This window comes from Polypterus senegalus, chromosome 5 (genome assembly GCF_016835505.1).
Source record: "Polypterus senegalus isolate Bchr_013 chromosome 5, ASM1683550v1, whole genome shotgun sequence".
Lineage (NCBI taxonomy): Eukaryota > Metazoa > Chordata > Cladistia > Polypteriformes > Polypteridae > Polypterus > Polypterus senegalus.
In genome coordinates, this window is record NC_053158.1 from 12190595 (window position 1) to 12210342 (window position 19748).

The window sequence follows — 19748 nt, forward strand, 5'->3', positions numbered from 1 at the left end:
TTGGAAAAAATATCAGCCCTCAAAGAGTTGCTACTGAACATACGACTGTGTATGCTGCTCCCTGATAAAAAAAATGTTTCTGCTGGTATCTATTCAGATAAAATAGAAAACAGATTTAGAAATGTTAACTTGCTGTTGCTTGGAAGGTGCCTGTTATAATGTTGTGATCGTGGCTCTGGACTCGGAGGGTAACTCGCTTGGCGGCCGCTAATACACAAGTGAGGCGAGCTCATCGGCAAAATGAAACCACCGATGAAAGAGAAGATCGCTTAGTCACTAATGCACAACTGATGAGATTGATTGATTGAAGTGCCAGAATCCATTGCTTCTGGGAGCCCAGGCTTTTTACAGCACAAGCTTATACAGCTAGTATATATGTTTATACATACAGTATATATATATATGTATACATACATATATACAATCATATGTAAAGGGTTGGGATTTTTGTTGTCATTGACTGAGCTTTTAATGGATCAACTTCCTCTTAATATATGACATGCCTTATGGAAACAGTAGTATTTCATCAGTGACATTAAGTTTATTAGATTAACAGAAAATATGCAATATGCATCATAACAAAATTAGACAGGTGCATAAATGTGGGCACCCCAAGAGAGATATGACAATATTTAGTTGAGCCTCCAGACGCTGTCCTCCTATAGCCTTTGATGAGTGTCTGGATTCTGGATGGAGGTATTTCTGACGATTCTTCCACACAAAATCTCTCAAGTTCAGTTGAATTTGATGGCTGCTGAGCTTAGACAGCCTGCTTCAAATCATCCCATAGATTTTCGATGATATTCAAGTCAGTGGACAGTGACGGCCGTTCCAGAATATTGTACTTCTCCCTCTGCATGAATGCCTTTGTAGATTTCAAATTGTGTTTTGGGTCATTGTCTTGTTGGAATATCCAACCCCTGCATAACGTCAACTTTGTGATTGATGCCTGAACATTATCCTGAAGAATTTGTGGATATTGGATTGAATTCATCCAACCCTCGACTTTAACAAGGGTCCCAGTCCCTGAACTAGCCACACAGCCCCACAGCATGATGGAACCTCCACCAAATTTAACAGTAGGTAGCAGGTGCTTTTCTTGAAATACGTTCTTCTTCCGCAAAGCGCTTTTTGTTATGACCAAATAACTCAATGTTTTTCTCATCAGTCCAAAGCATGCCACTGCTGTATTTTTCATGACCTGCCAGACCTACTGGGTTTAACAGGAACTGTGCCTGTGGCCTTCCATTTCCTGATTTCATTCCTTACAGTTGAAACTGACAGTTTAAACCTCTGAGATAGCTTTTTGTAGCCTTCCCATAAACCAGGAGACTCAACACTCTTTGTTTTCAGATCTTTGGAGAGTTGCTTTGAGGATCCCATGCTGTCTGTCACTCTTCAGAGGAGAGTCAAAGTGAAGCACAACTTGCAATTGACCACCTTAAATATCTTTTACCACTCATGATTGGACACTCCTGTCTATGAAGTTCAAGGCGTATCGAGCTCATCCAACCAATTTGGTGTTGTAAGTAATCAGCATTGAGCAGTTGTAACGGCCGACCCCTTATTCCCAGCCGGCAGCTACACCTCCAAGACCTGTGGCCTGGATAATTGACTGAGAAACCTTTTCCTGTCAAGCCGTACTCCTACACAGATTAACTTTCCCCACAATCGACGGTTTGAAAAGCAAAGACAATAAGCAGAATGTAAAAGGAAACAAGAATAAATGTATTAAATGGGACAAGACACGCCACAAGACAAATGTACACTCAAATATTCCTCCACCCCAACAATCCCACAGCAAACCCGACAATATATATATATAAATCCCCTCCCTTGTCCACGTTACCTATGACACACACCACACAAACGACAAATGGCTGGCAAACGGAATGATCATGAACTTGAGTCCGGTACGTGAAATAAATGTCCTGAATACGGGTACTGATTAATGACGATAGTAATGTTCGTATTTCCCGGCGTTTGGAATAACCTCACCGTGATTCCTCGGCGTGCGGCGAATGATGATTCGACCCCGGGGTCTTCAGCGGTAAGCAGGTTGAAAGGCAGTCCGGATGAATGAAATACAAACTGGATGATAGCGCAATGGAATGAAACGGCAGGCAGGTTGTAATCGTGAATGCGTTATTGGTTGTTCTCCTTCTCTCTCCTCGTGCTGGTCTCCCTTTTCGTCTCCTCCTCTTCTCCTTAAATAATCCGTGACGGCAGTAATTGATTAATTGATATACAGGTGTTTTCCAGGTAAGTGATTGTGAACTCCTCCCATCATCCGTCCTCCTTTACGGGGACAACATTTACTGATACACACAACGCAGTCAATGGGACAATGAAAACGAGACACACACAGCACTGACATTTAAACACTATGTGGCACCGCTACACAGTGACAGGTGTTCAAATGAACAAAATGACAAGGAGACCCACATTTTTGCACAGCCAGTTTTTCACATTTGATTTAATTTCATACAACTAAATACTGCTTCACTAAACATCTTTGTTCGGAAAACAACCCAGTACTCAGATGTTCATAAGAAATGAAAGACATACCACTGTTATCTATTTTGTTGAAAGGAGAGTCAATTATTATGCAGGCTGAGAGGGCTTCCCAAACTTTTTCATATGACTGTATATATACTCTACATATGCACAAGAACATCAGTTGGTTTTATCACCAGTCTCTTCTTGCATTTTTTGATTGTTTATCTGCCAACTAAAGCATTTTAAAGTACATCATATAGCTAAGTCTGCTTCATTTTATTGAAATAAAAAAGAAGTACTGCTTATTTAATTAAAAGCGAAGAAACAGAATTATAAAAAGTCAGATATTCTATTTATGTTATACAGACATTTTGTACACACAGGGAAAAAGGGTTTCTTTCATTCCAGTTTGATTGTTTATCCCCAAATACTGCTTTCCTGACTTTTAGTCATCTATCAGTTGTCATTCTTCATGAATGTTATGTGCATGTATAAGAAATATAGGCTGATAGAGCAATAATTCACATTCACACTGCATCTGTTGATGGATGGATCATTAGATGACTGCCTGCCAGCTATTGCTCAGAAAGTAATTTTCTGCTTAATATATCTGTAAGCCTAGGAGTGGCGAACAAAAGTTGCTTTGTCTCTGTGATTTTCAATGGCCCAAGGTCTGCCTCTGTGTGCCTGTGTTTGCTTAATTGGAAGATCTATACACATCTACCGTTGCCTGTCTTTATCAATTCAATTATTTTGTGAGCAGGGTCTGTTAACCTGTCTAGCAGTAGCATTTCTGTTTATTTATTTTATTAATTCAGACAAATTTTAAGAGTTAAATCTCATAACATATTGTGAGTGCAAGTCTATAGAATTACTGTTTTTTCCCCATCCTTTCCCCCTGTAGCTACCCAGGATATTCTTTTTTTTCCAATTCCTTTATTTTTGTCTATGTATTATTAATATTTTATTACAGGAATTTGCCTGAGGTTGCCATAAGTGTCTGTCTCTCAACCAGGAACCTGAGGTCTAACCCAGCACTTTACAGAGCATTAACGTATTATTATTATTTAGCTGATGCTTTTATCCAAGGCAACTTACAACATGTGAGAGATACAATTGCTTCCATTTATTTTGTTATTCCAATTGAACTACAGGCGGGTGAAGCGACTTGTTTGTGGTCACACAGTGTCAGTAGTGGGATTTTAAACCCACAACAGGTTTGAAGTCCAAACGTCTTGACAACTTTGGCTCTGTGTTGTCTTGTCAGCACATGCAAATTCTTATCGGATCCTTTCTTGATGGTACTATGACCCCAATCACCACATACGCAACGCAGGTCCTTTTGCCTCACATCCTGCTGATTTTGATCTCCAAATGTAAATGTCTACTCTGTTTTTCAGCTTGTTTGAGCAGAATGTTGTTGCCATCTGGGACCACTACACTAAACAGCAGGCATTGCTTCTCCTCCTTGGGATGGACCACCATATCTAAACAGTTAGCTGAAATATTATGATCGGTGTGCACTGCCAAGTCCCACACGATCGTAGTTTTCCCGATGTTGACAACAGCATTTAAACATGTGCTGGTACCATTTCTCATGCATTTGTCCACCTAGCATGCCAATAGTTGGCAACCCTGTTGTGCCAGTTTATGTATGGCTGTGTATCATATACAGAAGCCAGGGTTGTACACCCACTGATGATATTGCAGACAATCTCTGCTGCTCTTTCTGAACTTCTTATCGTCCTGTTGCTTCCAGATGTTCCACTGGTCGTACCTGGTGTTGTGGGACTGGTCTTCAGCTGCAACAATTGTGTTTAATCTCTACCTTGAGCCTGAGGATGTTCAGCCATGCTACACTTGCTCTTTTGTCAGCTAATGGTCTATCAAAACTATGGTAGATCTGGTTGTGTGCAGTGGATTTTTTCTCAGTAGTTTGGCTGCACTGGTGAGCACTTGTTTTTGATTTCCTTACCAGCTGCTCTGGTGGCCTCAAGGATCTTTATGAGCTTGGTGAACTTATCTCTGCTGAACTCAATGTAGTTGTGCAAACCATTGATGGCCCTGTTGTACGTAAACATGAGTCTGCAGTAACCGTTCCATGTCTTCATATAAAGCGGCTTGGGATCTGATTTTGGATGGTGAGGTCCATGCATGGTCAGGAGCATCTTGGTCTTGGTGTCCATCCTCTCAGTCTCAGATCATAGACATGGACACTGGAATGGCAAGGTTGTTGATGGCCAAGATCTTATTCTATAACTTGAGTACAGACGTGAAGACCAGGCACGGTCATGATGGTGGTGATGATGATGATGATTATTATTTGCTATCATTAAGGGTGACATATGCAGTTCAAAAACTTACAGCATCTCTTAGGATTTGTTTTTCCTTCTACCCTGTATTATTATGAACTCCACAGATGCCTTCTGAGTTCTACTCTTCAAAATTAACAATTAATTCATCTGAGTAGTGGGCAAAAAAAAAATAGACGTTAAGCTTGTAATTATTATCATTTGTTGTGTTTCTAATTTTAATTTAAATCAATGCTTTCTCAGTGGTTGTCTTTGTAACTTTAAAACTCTTGTTATAATTTAAAGAATATTTGTAAGAATTTAAGAAAATTTCACTTCTGCTGTGTTTCTGTTTTGTTTCCTCCCCCACGTTTATTGATACATTAAATCACTTTATACACCATGCTATTTAGGAAAGGAGTGCCAGTACAAATTGTTCCCCTGGTTACAGCACTCTGTACCTGAACTCAAATAAGAGTAATATATACAAATATTACAAGCTGGAATAAAGTACAGGTGTGGTGGTTAAATGCTATTAAAGGCTTTCCATAGGAGGAACATTTATAGCCCCATTGCAAATTTCACTGACTAAAAAGCAACATTTACTACCTCTGCCAAGTCCAAAACATGCCTCCTTGGTAAGGTCATCAGATGTATAATTTTTAACCTGGCAAAATGCAAAGGCGACCCCTGTTCCCCGGACTTTTATTTCTTGTGCATGTTTACAAAACGTCCGTTAATAGGGATAATAGGGAATGCAGGATCATCCCACCCAGAGACTTCGATTTCATTTGTGGTTTTAAAGGACAATCTAGTCAGTCCATACACAAGTGTCCTGGTTTGGGACTTCGAGAATTTAGTCAAAATACTTCTAGGTGGACTATCCTAATAAAGCACAGGTGTGGTCACATTTCAGAGTAAAACATAATATATGGTCTTTCTCTTTAGAATTGGAGAATCTGTGCAAAATATGGTGATTCTGCAAGATGGATTTGCATACTTGACAAACAAAGACACATCCATCTTTCTATTTTAGATATTTTCTTGACTTTAGAATATAAAATTTACATTCCTATATATATATATATATATATATATATATATTGTCGCAGTAGGGGCGCTCCCTTGAACCTTCAGGTACCACACCAAACACCAGGTAAAAGTCCAATAATTATTATTTATTATAATAATTAAGTGCACAAAGCACCACCACTCCACTATTCTCAATAAACAATATCCAATCCAATAATAAATCACAATCCTCCACTCCCATATATATATATATATATATATATATATATATATATATATATATATATATATATATATATATATTGTAAAAGAAGTAGTCTTAACACACGAAAAGGTTTGGGGCAGCCACCCGTATATTGTCCCTGGCTGCAAAAGGGTAAAGAAAATATTCAAGATGTGTTGTCATTTGGCCAGAACCGGAAGTGACGTCAGAAAAATAAGTTCTACTGGGTAGCCATCAGGGCCCGTTGCTTTCCCACAATGGAGTGAGTTTATAGCATCTAGTAATTATGATGGTGTCAGAGGTTTATCCATTTTTTTGTGCTGAGTATCTAGGTGTGTTAAAAAACTTACTAGATTGTGTCTTATCTTCTTTACACTAAGCAGAGTATGAGAACTTATAGTACTCCCTAAATGTGTGAGTTATATATTTATAATCAATGATTTTATCTCCTTCTGAGATGGTAATTTCTGTCATTGCATTGAGAACTTCCTGCTTGTGGATTTGTTGAGCTATGATCTTATTAGCCTTCTCTCTGTGTTCATAGTATTGATGTGGCAATGTTGTTTCTGTAAAGTGTCTCATTTAGAGACTGTGGTGTTATGGGTTCACAGCTCGCTTAGTATAGGCCATTTAAATAAATGATCACCGCGCTTGCAGCTTTTTGAGGGGGCGTAGTGGTTGTAGAAAGCCACGGGGTGATCTGCGGTGTGGGCGTTTCTCACCGAGTGCACAGGTGAGGAACTGTCCACATCCGTGATTGTTCCCGTGGCTAATACGCTGCAGCTGCTATGGCCCCTTGCTGTATAAAAGAAGCGCAAGTCGGTTAGGAATGAGAAAAAGATGAAAAATGGAACGAAAAGGACGGAAGTTTCATGGGAGCGAGAGAGGAAGGAGGTCGGTGCGCGAGAGAGAGACACACGGAATGTATGGAGAGCGAGCGAACGAGCGCTAATGGGCAGCTGCGAGGAAGCCTGGGTGTTGGGCCTATACCTAGGAGTTAGAGTTGGAAGTTGCTCCCGCTGAGCGAGCAGGTAGCAGGAGTGACCATGGAAAGGCGACTGGCCGCAGAAGACTGGAAAGGCAGCGGGAGTCGGGTGCTTGGTCAGGGAATATCCAGCGTGAGCATCCTGGTCGTTGGAGTAAACCAAGTCTCGGGACTGGGATGAGTGCCAGATCGAAGCCAGGGATCGGGAGGTCTCCAGTCTCGTGTGTGAGTGTTGGGAAAAGGGCAGCTGCAGAGAGCGTCTCGCCTGCTGCAAAACCCAACTAGGAGAAGCAGGTGAGGCGCTAACGTAGAAGAGCACTGGGCTTGTTGATTTTTAAAGATTGCTTCCTGTGGAACATTTTAACCTCGATTTTAAAAGGATTGTGTTTTCTATTTATTGATTTTACCTCCACGTTTTTTTATGGAGTATTTATTGAACTTTATGAAAGCACTGCACTTTATTTTGAACACCTGTTTTGATGGACTGTTTTTAATAAAAGCACTTTTGCACCTTTTGAACCATCCCCTTGCTATGATGTTGTCTCACTGTTTAGCTCACTTGGTGACATTCCCGACGGTGTTGGGTTGAAGGGCTCCCGAATAGCGATGGGAGCGTGGAGCCAGAACCCACATTGTCACAGAGACCTAGCATATTCTTCATCTATTCTGGTAATTTCATTGATTAGCTCTGATGCCTTCGTTTCCAATTTATTTTTGTGGGAAAGACATGAAAAAATCTGTCCTCTTAAAAAAGCTTTCAGTTTCCTATAAAATAGGAAATAAATTATTATCACTAAGGAACTAATCAATTCTTTAGTAACCATGATGTACTGGTGAAAAGAAGGAATGCTCTTGAGTTTGATTTGAAAATCTCAAGGCTCTGCTAGGTTATGATCCTTTACAAACTGTGTGATTATTTTTGCAGTGTTTGATGTTATCACCACTGTAGGTGAAGGCCTATCCTTGGCTGGATTTAAAACACAACTAAAGTCTCCAGCCATTATAATTTTAGGAGTGTTCAAATTAAAAATGGATGCAAATGCATTTTGGATGAAATCTCCATCATCCATGTTAAATGCTAGATTTTTATAAAAATTACTTTACATTAAAATAAATTACCCATCATCATGACATATCGCCCTTCAGGATCAGATACTACATCTGGTACTACAAATTAGATTATTTTGTGTATTAAGATTCCCACTCATCTAGTTTTCTTCTTTAGCTGGAGTGAAACATTCAGCCAATCCAATTTCTTTGCAACCAAAACTGGTCCTTACTTATTAAGTGAGTCTGTAAAAATACTATTTTGGCATTAAGACCTAAGTGAGAAAATAGTTTTTTTTTTTTTCTCTTTAGATCGTCATTGAGCCCTTTGACATTCCAGTTCACAAAGTTCACTGTTCAGAGAGACACTGCTTCTGAATTTTTAAAGACATTTTTTAAACTTAAATACAGGTAGCATGTTGTTTCATACAATTGTTTTAACCTTGATTTCATATTGTTGATGGATATTATGACTACAGAACCTATTATCATGTTGCCACTTAAAGTTGTTGAGGTAAAAAGGATAAATAAGCAGTAACTCGTTCCCTTTATCCCTCTCTAACTCACAATATTAGATTGGACACCTTCTCATTTATTTTAGTAGATCACTTCAAATACCTAGGAGTAAACATGACAAGTATTATTTTTCAACAAAATTTTGCTATCTGCATTGAAAAAATTGAAGATGGTCCTCCATCTTATATTAGCAGGGAGAATTAAGCATGTCAAGATAAACATTCTTCCCAAGCTTCTATTTCTATTTTAGAGCATCCCCATATACATTAACAGATCATTTTTTAAGAAATTAGATTTAATCATAACCTCAGTTGTGTGCAATTTAAAACATCTACTCATTCAAAGGATGAATTTACAATGACCTAAAGCAGAAGGGGGCATGACATGACCTAACTTTCAGTTTTATTGCTGGGTGGCAAATATGCAACATCTGGACATCAAAACAGATGAATATACAGAAGCTTGGTCTGCAGTAGAAATAAAATCTTGCTGTACTTCTTTATATGCCCTACTTTGTGTCCCAGCAAATACAAACTAACTTCAATATACTAATAATCCAATTGTCAATCAATCAGTCAGAAAATGAAACTAATGTAGAAAGCATTTTAAGATGGAGAAAATCTTATCTGTTAGACCTTTACGTGTTAATCACCTTTTTCTACCCTTTCAAATGTGCATAGTTGAACATCCAGGATCAAAACACTTAAGAGATTTATATATATATAGATATTGTCTTTGCATCTTATAGACAATTACACTTCACATTTTATTTCCCATCAACATAATGTGTCCAATCTTCCTCACCACCCACCCATTTCTACTCCAGAGGAAATACTGATTAGTCTTGAAGACTCAGACAGCATCTCGATAATATATAAAAACATTGTTAAGTCTCTTCCTTTCAATGATCCCAGTGTACAATGTGCAAAGGATCTTTCACTTAACATCTCAGAAAAGGAGTGGAAGGCAGCCATGCATAGAATACACTACAGCTCCATATGCGCAAAGCATTCAATCTTTCAACTTAAAATTTTTAATTGAGCACATTTATTTCATTTAACATTGTCCAAAATGTTTCCAGGGCAAGATTCAGCCTGTGAACAGTGCAGTTGAGCTCCAGCCTCACTGCGCCACGTTTTGGGCATGTACCAAATTAACATAATTCTGGACCAAAATCTATGAATGTCTATTAGACAGCCCTGGTGTCAAAATCACTCCCAACCTCTTAACAGCTATGTTTGGTGGGCTCCCAGATGGGCTTAAAGTGGAGAAGGACAAATTAATTGCAATTGCTTATACCACACTACTAGCATGTAGATTTATCTTGCTCAACTGGAAAAATTCCAAGCGACGGCCTGCCTTATAGGCATGTGCCTGCAGAATTACACAATGCAGATGTATAAATGGCGTAGCTTTGACAGCAGGCATAGCTATGCAGAAGGCTCAATGCAGAAGTAAAAATAAACCTTACTACCACCCCTTTGATAAAGCATAGTGGTGATAGCATCGACAAGAAGTTATTTCTGGTATAGCTTAAAATAACACAAGGAAAACTCCAATGGGCTTTAACAAGCCCTATTTTTTGACAGCCCCCCAGCCATGAATCTATAGGAAGACAAGAAAAAAACTCCCAGAAATACCTTGTAGGAATAAAAAAATGGAACAAATCTTGGGAAGGACAAATCAGAGAGAGAGTGAGAGAGAGAGACCCCCATCCTGGTAGGCTGGGTGTGCCATGGGTGTCAAAAAATGGGGTAAATACAACACGCAAGAAAGAACACAAGTAATCCTCTTCACAGATCTAGATGGCCACTCTATCATGGTCACCTCAGAAATACAACACCGTAATACAAACTACTTTGTTCTTGCACAGCATCATACTATGGTGGTGCTTCTCAGTAGGGACAGGGGACTGGTCAGACCTTAGGGAAGGATGAAGGAAGACAAATACAGGAAGGTCCTTAGATGAAACCTCAAAATGAACGCAACCTCAAACTGGGGTCACGGTTCATCTTTCATCATGACAATGACCTGAAGCATATGGCTTCAAGAGAAGTGTCTGACTCTCCTTGAGTTGCCCAACCAAATCTCAGACTTAAATCCCACAGAGCATAAGTAGTCAGACTTGACAATGGCGGATTACAGGTGCTTCCCATTCAGTCTGATGGAGTTTGAGAGGTTCATCCAGAAAGAATGAGATAAACTGCACACATCCAGATGTGCAAAGCTTGTAGTGACACATCCATGAAGACCTAAAGCTGTGATTGCTGGGGGACATCTACAAAGTACTAAGTTAAGGGGTCTGCATACTTGCATGAATGAGAGATTCAAGTTTTTAATTTTTTAATAAATTTATACACCTTGCTGAAAACATGTTTTCACTTTGTCATTATGGGTTGTTGAGTGTTAAAATGATGGACAAAAATGGCATATTTATCCATTTCAAATTAAATTTACAGCACAATAAAGTAAGCAGACAGTGAAGCAATCTGAATACTTTCAGAAACCACTGTAAAGAAAATAAAGCAAGAAAAGCAGGCCTTATAGTAACGGGAGAAAGCAACAGTCAACCTTTAACATCCATATTTAAAACTATTAAATACAAAAATAGACCTTTGTGAAGTTCTGCTTAAGATTCTTCACAGAAGCAGTCATGTTGACTCATGGTTTAAAAAATTTATTGAGGGCCAACTAATTGTTTAATAATCCAGAAAAAAACACATCTTTAAAGATCATTTGCATGATATGAATGTGAATAATGTGAGTATGCAGGCAAAATGCCAGGAATGTGATTAAAATAATTTACAATGAGAAAAAATAGGGACCTGAAACAAAAGTGGCACATCCAGTTAAATAATCATCTATTTTGATTGTTAGCTGGTTTTCCTGAAATTCTTTTTTAGTAAAACTTTCACACACCTGTCTGTGTGAAAAGTAGTCTCATCTCATCTTGTTTTCTTACTGCAGCCACTTCACGTGGTGAAGGTCCTGGTGGCATCAGTCCAGGCAGGACAGCCAAAACTTTTCTCTTCCCATTACAGATTCCATTTATTCCTCGGGAAATTCCCAAGCGTTCCTAAGCCCGTCGATCGATTAAATTCCTCTAGAGTGTCCTGAAACTGCCCTGTGAGATGTGCCTGGAGAAGTTCCAGTGGGGACCATCTAAGGAACATCTTTACGACATGCACAACCAACCTTTCGTAGTCCTAAACATGTGTCGGAAAAATGGGAGGCATATTTTCTTATATCAAAACCTTAGATAGATAGATAGATTAACATAGTTGGCAGGATTAGATAGATAGATAGACAGACAGATAGATTGTCACTATTGCTGCTTCAAAGTGATTGTATTCGCCAAATTTTTAGTCTTTTATTTTTTGGTGGCGCTTCATTCCCCATAGCTTCCATTATAAAATACCAGTGCAAGTAAGAAATTCTTTAAAAATGTATAAAAAACCCTTAACTTTAGAACACAGTTTCATGTGGCAAATGCATATATACCATGCTTGTGAAGGAATAACAATTTTAGAAACACAAAACTCATTCTTTAAGAGAGTTAGAGTAACAGGAAGTGAGAGCAGGCCAGGCAGATAAGAGTTCATGCAGAAACAGATACAGGCCGGTAACCAACCAGTCAATTGTAAAACATTCTCCTTCTTTTTCACTCTTAATTATTTCTTGACAATTTATTGTTTTCATTTTATCTAATGTGCGCTTCATGAGGCTGTGGATGGCAGCTGCACAAGCTGGAGAAATCCCATATACGGCACCTTTAGAAAGTATTCAAACATCTTCACTTTTTTTCACATTTTGTTATGTTGCAGCCATGTGCTAAATGATTTAAATTTTTATTTCCCCACATCAAGCAACACTCAATACATCAGAATGAAGAAGAAATTGTTGCAAATTTATTAAAAATGAAAATAATTAAGCATCTGTTTAACACATTAGTATTTTGTCTCTTTAACTCAATACTTTGTTTAAGCACCTTCGGAGTCTTCTTGGGTCTGACACAACACGCTTCACACACCTGGATTTGGGGATTTTTCTTCCATTCATCCCTGTAGATCCACCCACGTTCTGTTAGGCTGGAGGAAGACCATTATTTTTCTCCTGAGATGTTGTATTGGGTTCACATCTGGTTGGGCCAATCACGGATACTCCAGATGTTTACCCTAGGCCACTCCGGTGTTATCTTTCCTTTGTGTTTAGGGTCATTATCATTGCAGGAAGGTGACCCATCAGGCCAGTTTGAGATCCAGAGAGCTCGTGAGCAGATTTTCTTTAAGAATTTTGTTGTACTTTGCTATGCTCAGCTTTCCCTCAATTCCTGCCTCAGAAAAACTACTCAGCATGATTCTGCCACCACCATGCTTCGCAGTTAAAATGGTATTTATTGCAAATGTGATGACAGGAGTCGTGTTTTTTGAAGATATGACCCTTATCTTGGTTTCATCAGACTAGAGAATCTTGTTTCTCATGGCCTGAGTATCATTTAGCTGCCTTACAGAGAATTCCACATTTCTTTTACTGAGCAGAGGCTTCTGTTTGGTTACCCAGATCAGTGCAGTGTTGCACCAAAGGTTTTCCCTCTGGAAGTTTCTACCATCACCACACAGTTTCTCTGGAGCTAATGCAGAATGGCTATCAGATTCTTGGTCACCTCTCTTTCCAAGATCCTTCTCTCCCAGTTTCTCAGTTTGGCTGGGAAGAGTCGGGGTTGTTTCAAACTTCTTCCAATTAAGAAAGATGGAATCCACTGTGCTCTAGGTACCTTCAATGCTACAGGAATTTTTTTGCTTTGTACCTTCTCCCACCATATACTATCATCAATGAGGGAGGAGCAAAAGCTTTAGATTTGTCAAAAAATTTCGTTCTCCAGTTTTCGATGGATCTCAATGTTTTAGGGTCCCCTGATGCCAAAAACATTGATATCTCGATGATGGGAGTTTGTTTGTCTATGTGTGTGTGTCTGTCTGTGTTTCACAATTTCTTGAGGATAGCCTAGAGCTAAAAAGGCTGGACAGAAAAATACCAAACTCGAAAGGTAAGCCTGTTATGAGATGGCAATATGCTCATTAGTTTTTGAGCTAAATCATGCAAGAGAAAGAGGCATTCTAAAGGAACCCTCAAATACCGTAATTCTGCACTTAATTATGAATTCTTCTCATCAATTGCTATTGTAACAACCTATTTTATGATCAGAAAAATGAGAATCGGAGTCTTAAATAATTACAGAAATGTTATAGAATCATTCGGATTACTTATTTCCTAAGGCTCAAAGCCTACTGACGCTCACGTCCGAATTTGTTTTTGTAGCCCTCCCCAGATCTGTGCCTTGACACAATCCTGTCTCCAAGCTCGGCAGACAATTTCTTAGACCACATGGCTTTGTTTTTACTCAGCTGTGGAGCCTTCTAGTGAAGGGTGTTTGCCTTTCCTAATCATGTTCAATCAATTGAATCGACCACAGGTGAACTCCAAACAAGGTGTAGAAACATCTCGATGATGCTCAATAGAACGGGATACACATGAGCTAAATTTGCAGTATTATAGAAAATGGTGTGAATGCTTGTGTCAATGTGATATTTTAGTATTTTTATTTTTTTTTTACTCTGTAAAAATATCCTAAAATGCTGTTTTTGGTTTGTCATTCTGGGGTGTTGAGTGTGGCTTGATGTGGAGAAGAAATTAAATTAAATGATTTTAACAGAAGGCTGCAACATTACAAAATGTGAAAAAACTAAAGGGGTCTGAATACTTTCTGAAGACACTGTAGCTGTCATTAGGGAAAAATATCTTGATCCTTGATTCTCCTACAAGTATATTAGAAATATATTGAATAAAGGGCTCTTACCATTCAAGATGTAATTTATATATACATTGTTCAAACAATACTTTTATAGATATAAACAAGCATCTTTAGTGTATAGGTGATAGCTTTATGTGAGCACTTTTACTTAAAATGTAAAGAAGGATGAGCTAAAGTTAAAAATGAGATATATTCATGATGCGTATACTCAAGGTCAGTGGCTGCTTCCTAAGAAGAGAAGTGTCTATATACTTTAATCAGGTAGCTAAATGTCATCATAAAGTGTCTGTGTTATTGTTCTATCATTGAACTGGCAGATAGACCTTTTTGATCAAACACTGGGAGATGTGTGTAAAAAATTTTAAAAGAATTAAAAAAAAAAAGGTAGAAAACTAAACGAACCCGAAACCCAATACGAGAGACATCAATTGTGGTAGAGGGAACATAAGAGTCAAAACCTAAAGAACACACAAGAAAATGGCACAGTAATAAATTTTGAATTCTGTACAGATTTGGTATCCTTAGATTGGATGAGGATTTAAACTCATAGCCATCCTTTTATCCCATTACATCGATTACGTATGGGTCCCAACCTCAGAAGCCACGTGCCGTGAAACACTGGAAGTGGACTAAGTCATAACAGTCATACAGTATTGGTAATCTTATGAGATGGTTTGAAGGATTAGTCTGATATTTATTTACCTCTGTGAGCTGAATTATCATGGTATTTCCCTCTACTTACCCTTTACCTAGGGGTAAGTGTACTCATCAGATTCGTTACCGGGTTGGTCTACTGTTCCACCTTAAAATTAACACACATATACGCATACATAAAGAAACTCAACAGTGCCACATGAATGACAAACACACAGCTGGTTAATCTCTAGCGCTTTAAACCACACAAGTGCCTTAGGAATAACACAGCCTGTCACTCTCTCAGCATTTCAATAGACTTACTTATTATCGGCAAGAACAACATACGATGTTTTAAAGATATCTCAGACCTAAATATTACTTTTGGTCTCCAAGAATACATTTAAACATACAAAGGTTCAACATCCTTGATTACAGGCCATTTATCAGCCAAGAATGCCTGACTTTACCTACTGTTCCCTACTAATGGGTAGAGCTCACACCCTCAGCTTAATAACCCTTAATAAACTTCACAGCATGGAGCGTTTGGCAAATCTCCGGCTGCACCAGGGGCTCAGTGAAATCTACCCTATTACTTCAATCACTCTAGACATGAAGACAAAATATAGAAAGTTAAACGCAGCATGGTATTTATTACAGGAATAATAATACCAGTAGTATAAAGAATAATAGAAAAAGGACTGATAGTAAAGTCTGGATATATATAGTCTTTAGAAAAAAGTTTTACGACAAGGATGACAAGGATGAATGTCGCAGGCGGCTTGTGATCTAGAACTCGTAGTTTTTCATGGGATGCTTTTCTTATGATCAGATGGAAATGGCTGCATGTTGCTGGCACCCTCTTCTGATGTTGCTCTGTTTCCTTCTCCTGGCGTCTTCATTCCTGCTTCTTCCTCCCTCCTATGTCACTCTTCAGGCGAGGCATATTAATTATAAAATTCTACTGGGGGGTTTTGCAAGATTGTTGATATATCTATTGTTAGATATTCTGATTGACTGACTGTCAATATGATGAATGAATTCACTGTCCGTTTTACCAAACAATAACACTTTTTTGATGTTTCTCAATACCTCTTCCTTCCCAGGCTGTAAAATAATTTAGCTACTTGTTGTCCCAGATGCCCAGGTTGTAAACTAATCGATAGCCTTATGCACCAATATGTCTGCCTTTCTTTGTTGGAACAGCTGTTTTAAAAATGAGATACAACTGGGAAGAGGATATGTGTGACGATGTGGGTTCAGGCTCCACACTCCCATTGCTGTTGGAAGCACTTGAACCCCACACCGTCAATAATGTTACCTAGTGAGCTAGTCAGTGGAGGCAAATAATTCCAGCAAGGGGAAGGTAAAAAGTGCAAAAGTGCTTTTATTAAAAACAGTCCATCAAAACAAACAGTGTTCATAAATAAATAGTGCAGTCCATTCAAAAGTTCTTCATTAAATAAATCATTAAAAGGTAAAACGTGGAGGTTAAAACAATAAGAAAAAAACAATCCTTTAAAACGAGAGGTTAAAAATCTTCTTTAGGAAGCAATCTTTAAAACAATAACAAATCCGGTGCATTGTTTATTAGCGTTTCTGTTAGCGTCTCACCTGCTTATCCCGTTTGGGCTTAGCAGCAGGCAAGACGCTCTCTGCAGCTGCCCTCCTACAACACACGCGAGACTGGAGACCTCCCGATCCCTGGCTTCGGTCTGGCACTCATCCCAGTCCCCGAGACTTGATGTCCACCAATGACCAGGACGCACATTGGGGACTCCACCACCAAGCCTCCCGACTTCCGCTGCCTTTACGCGGCCTTCTGCGGCTCGACGCTTTCACCTGGTCACTCCCGCTACCTGGTCACTCAGCGGGAGCAACATCAACTCAAACGTCTGGGTGTTGGCCTAACACCAAGCTTCCCTACAGCTGCCCTCGATCGTGCGCTCACCACACGCACGCACCGCCTGTCCGTCTCTCTTGCACTGCATGCTTCCTCGCTCCCTGTAACCTCCGTCCTCTTTCCTTTCCTTTTTCTCTCCAATCAATTCTTTTTCACCACATTCAACCGACTCGCGCTTCTTTATAAATAACCAGGGGCCATCACAGCTGTAGCATTAGCCACGGGAGCAATCACGAATGTGGGCAGTTCCTCACCTGTGCACACGGTGAGAAACGGCCACATCGACGACTGACCCGCGGGTCGCTACAACATCGCCCCCCCTCATGAAGCCCCCTCGGGTGCGGTGATTATTTAAAATGAATGGCCTTTGCTCAACGAGCTGTGGACCCATAACACCACAATATGCTTTTGATGTGTCCTGAATGTAGTTCATTTGTTGTTTTGTCTTAAACATGATGTAATGGAAATATAAACCAAAATGTACAAATTTTGTACCCGACAACATGAGCTTAAGAATCTAAGATGCTAAATTGGTATACAAAGATTTTCTCCAGCACTGAAGATAAAGTGGGTAGATTGTGAAGACTCCATGCAGGTGGAGGCAGCATTGGAAATCAAACCTAAATCCACTGAGCACCACTACACTACCACACAGTGCTAAATTGAAATTCTGTTTATTCAAAGTCATAGATAGAGAGGGACAACTAAACTAAATAATTTCCTTCTGCAACCACATTAGTCGGATAGGAATAGAAATGTGCAGATCTCTAGCCACTAATTATGCAATGCTTTCTTGAGCAGTAATGCAATTTCCTTTTCTTTTTCCAGTTCTCGTACTCCTTATAGTGACAATGAGAAGAAGAAAGAAGGAGCCCCTCATATTTGATGAGGAAAGAGACATTCGAGAGAATATCGTCAGGTACGATGATGAGGGAGGCGGGGAAGAGGACACCGAGGCCTTTGATATGGCTGCTCTGAGGAACCTCAATGTCATCAGAGACACCAAGACTCGGAGGGATGTGACTCCAGAAATCCAGTTCTTCTCTAGGCCTTCTTTTAAAAGTATTCCTGACAATGTTATTTTTAGAGAGTTCATATGGGAGAGACTAAAAGAAGCCGACATTGATCCCTGTGCTCCTCCCTATGACTCCCTGCAGACTTATGCTTTTGAAGGCAACGGCTCAGTCGCAGAGTCACTCAGCTCATTAGAATCACTGAGCACAGACTCGGACCAGAATTATGATTACCTCAGTGACTGGGGACCTCGTTTCAAGAAATTGGCAGACATGTATGGAAACAATTCTGAGGACAGTATATTTTCTTAGCCTTGGAGTTATAACGTGGAGCGTGCACTAAAGACATTTATTATGAAAGTGTTAAAATTTGAAAAGAACAAAACCTAACTTTAGAGCTGTGGAACATTCAATAGAGCTAAGTCAATTAAAATGATTCAAGCAATTTTTAATAACCTTTGAAAATAAGTCACGAACGACTAAGCACTTGTTTATGCCTACACGGAATTGCGGCTCAGAGAGGCAAGACACAAAGCTGCCTCCGTCTCATCAAATGCTGCTCAGATTTCCATTCCACTGCCGAGATAAACCCGAAGATCTGTGTGTTATTTAAAGCAATGTCTTACATGTTTCCTGTTTTCGATATGGCATTTGCTATTTATGTATTCTGTCTGTAGTAATTAGACAGTACATCAATCAGCCATTGCAGCAAAAGCGCATCCCAGCATGTATGTTGTGGGTCCTTGGATATTTTTAAAGGAACCCATATGAGAGTGTGCTAATGGTCAAGGAGATTCGGTGTCTAAATGATCTGTGGGTCTGGCACAGGTCTGACACCATATGCGCTCTATTACTATGTAAAAGAGATTTTCATAATCACACTTATTAAAAGAATCAAATTCGGACGCATCTACAAAAAGGTTGATGTGCACCTATGGAAATACCTGCTGTCTGTTTGAGACTTGTGATATCTCTTCTGTTTGGTACAGGAGAATTTTTCCTTGCCTTTTTTTTGTTTTTAACATTTGATAAAAGGCATTTATATTTGTTTTGAAACTGCTGGCTAAGTTTAGCAAAACTCGTCTTTCCTTTGTAATATGGAATCTGTTTAATTTTAATGTGGATAGAATGTGTTTAAAGTGGCGCATTTTATTTAATCGTGGGGAAAAGGAAGCATGAAAGCTCATTACATTTCCGTGAAAATAGTGCGAGTGTGCCATTGTCTTAAATGACATGTACAGTAAGTGTTATTGGACAGGGGAAAAAGACCACTGACCCACTTAGTATTATATATATATATATATATATATATATATATATATATATATATATATATATATATATATATATATATATATATATATATTTTCTGGAAAAATCGTGGAAAAAAGAAGTTGCATATATTTTAGGATAAATAACAGAAGCATACCAAAATGTCAACAGAATTACAGGGGGAAATGTCTGTCTAGTGTCTACAGCTGTACCAATGCATATTTAGTACATGTCACAGCTTCATTATGAAACAATCACCAATCCACAGGTCAACGTTGTAACCAGAACAGTATAACGTGTTTATCTGTACACTTTCTTTACAATATTTTTTCTCTTTTTTGTGCAGGAGCATGGTAGAATGTCAGTGCCTGACTTACACGCTCGACGCAGCCCATTGTGTTATTGTAGGCTACCACAACACAAGGATTAGTCACTTCCAACTTTTCCCTGACATGAACATGGACAATTGCAGCTTTCTGATCAGTGCTTAGGGGGCTAACATCTTTCATGTCACTTGATCAC

The 19748-nt window shown here is 39.1% G+C and overlaps 1 protein-coding gene across 1 annotated transcript in view; it reads left to right on the forward strand.

Annotated features, from left to right (window-relative positions):
- Positions 1-18851, forward strand: part of cdh7a (cadherin 7a) — a 262279-nt gene extending 243428 nt beyond the window's left edge. Inside the window, exon 11 of the mRNA XM_039754344.1 lies at positions 17770-18851. Within this exon, the coding sequence (XP_039610278.1) occupies positions 17770-18266 (497 nt within the window). The 3' untranslated portion in view covers positions 18267-18851. The remainder of the gene's footprint in view (positions 1-17769) is intronic.
- The last annotated feature ends 897 nt before the right edge of the window (positions 18852-19748 follow it).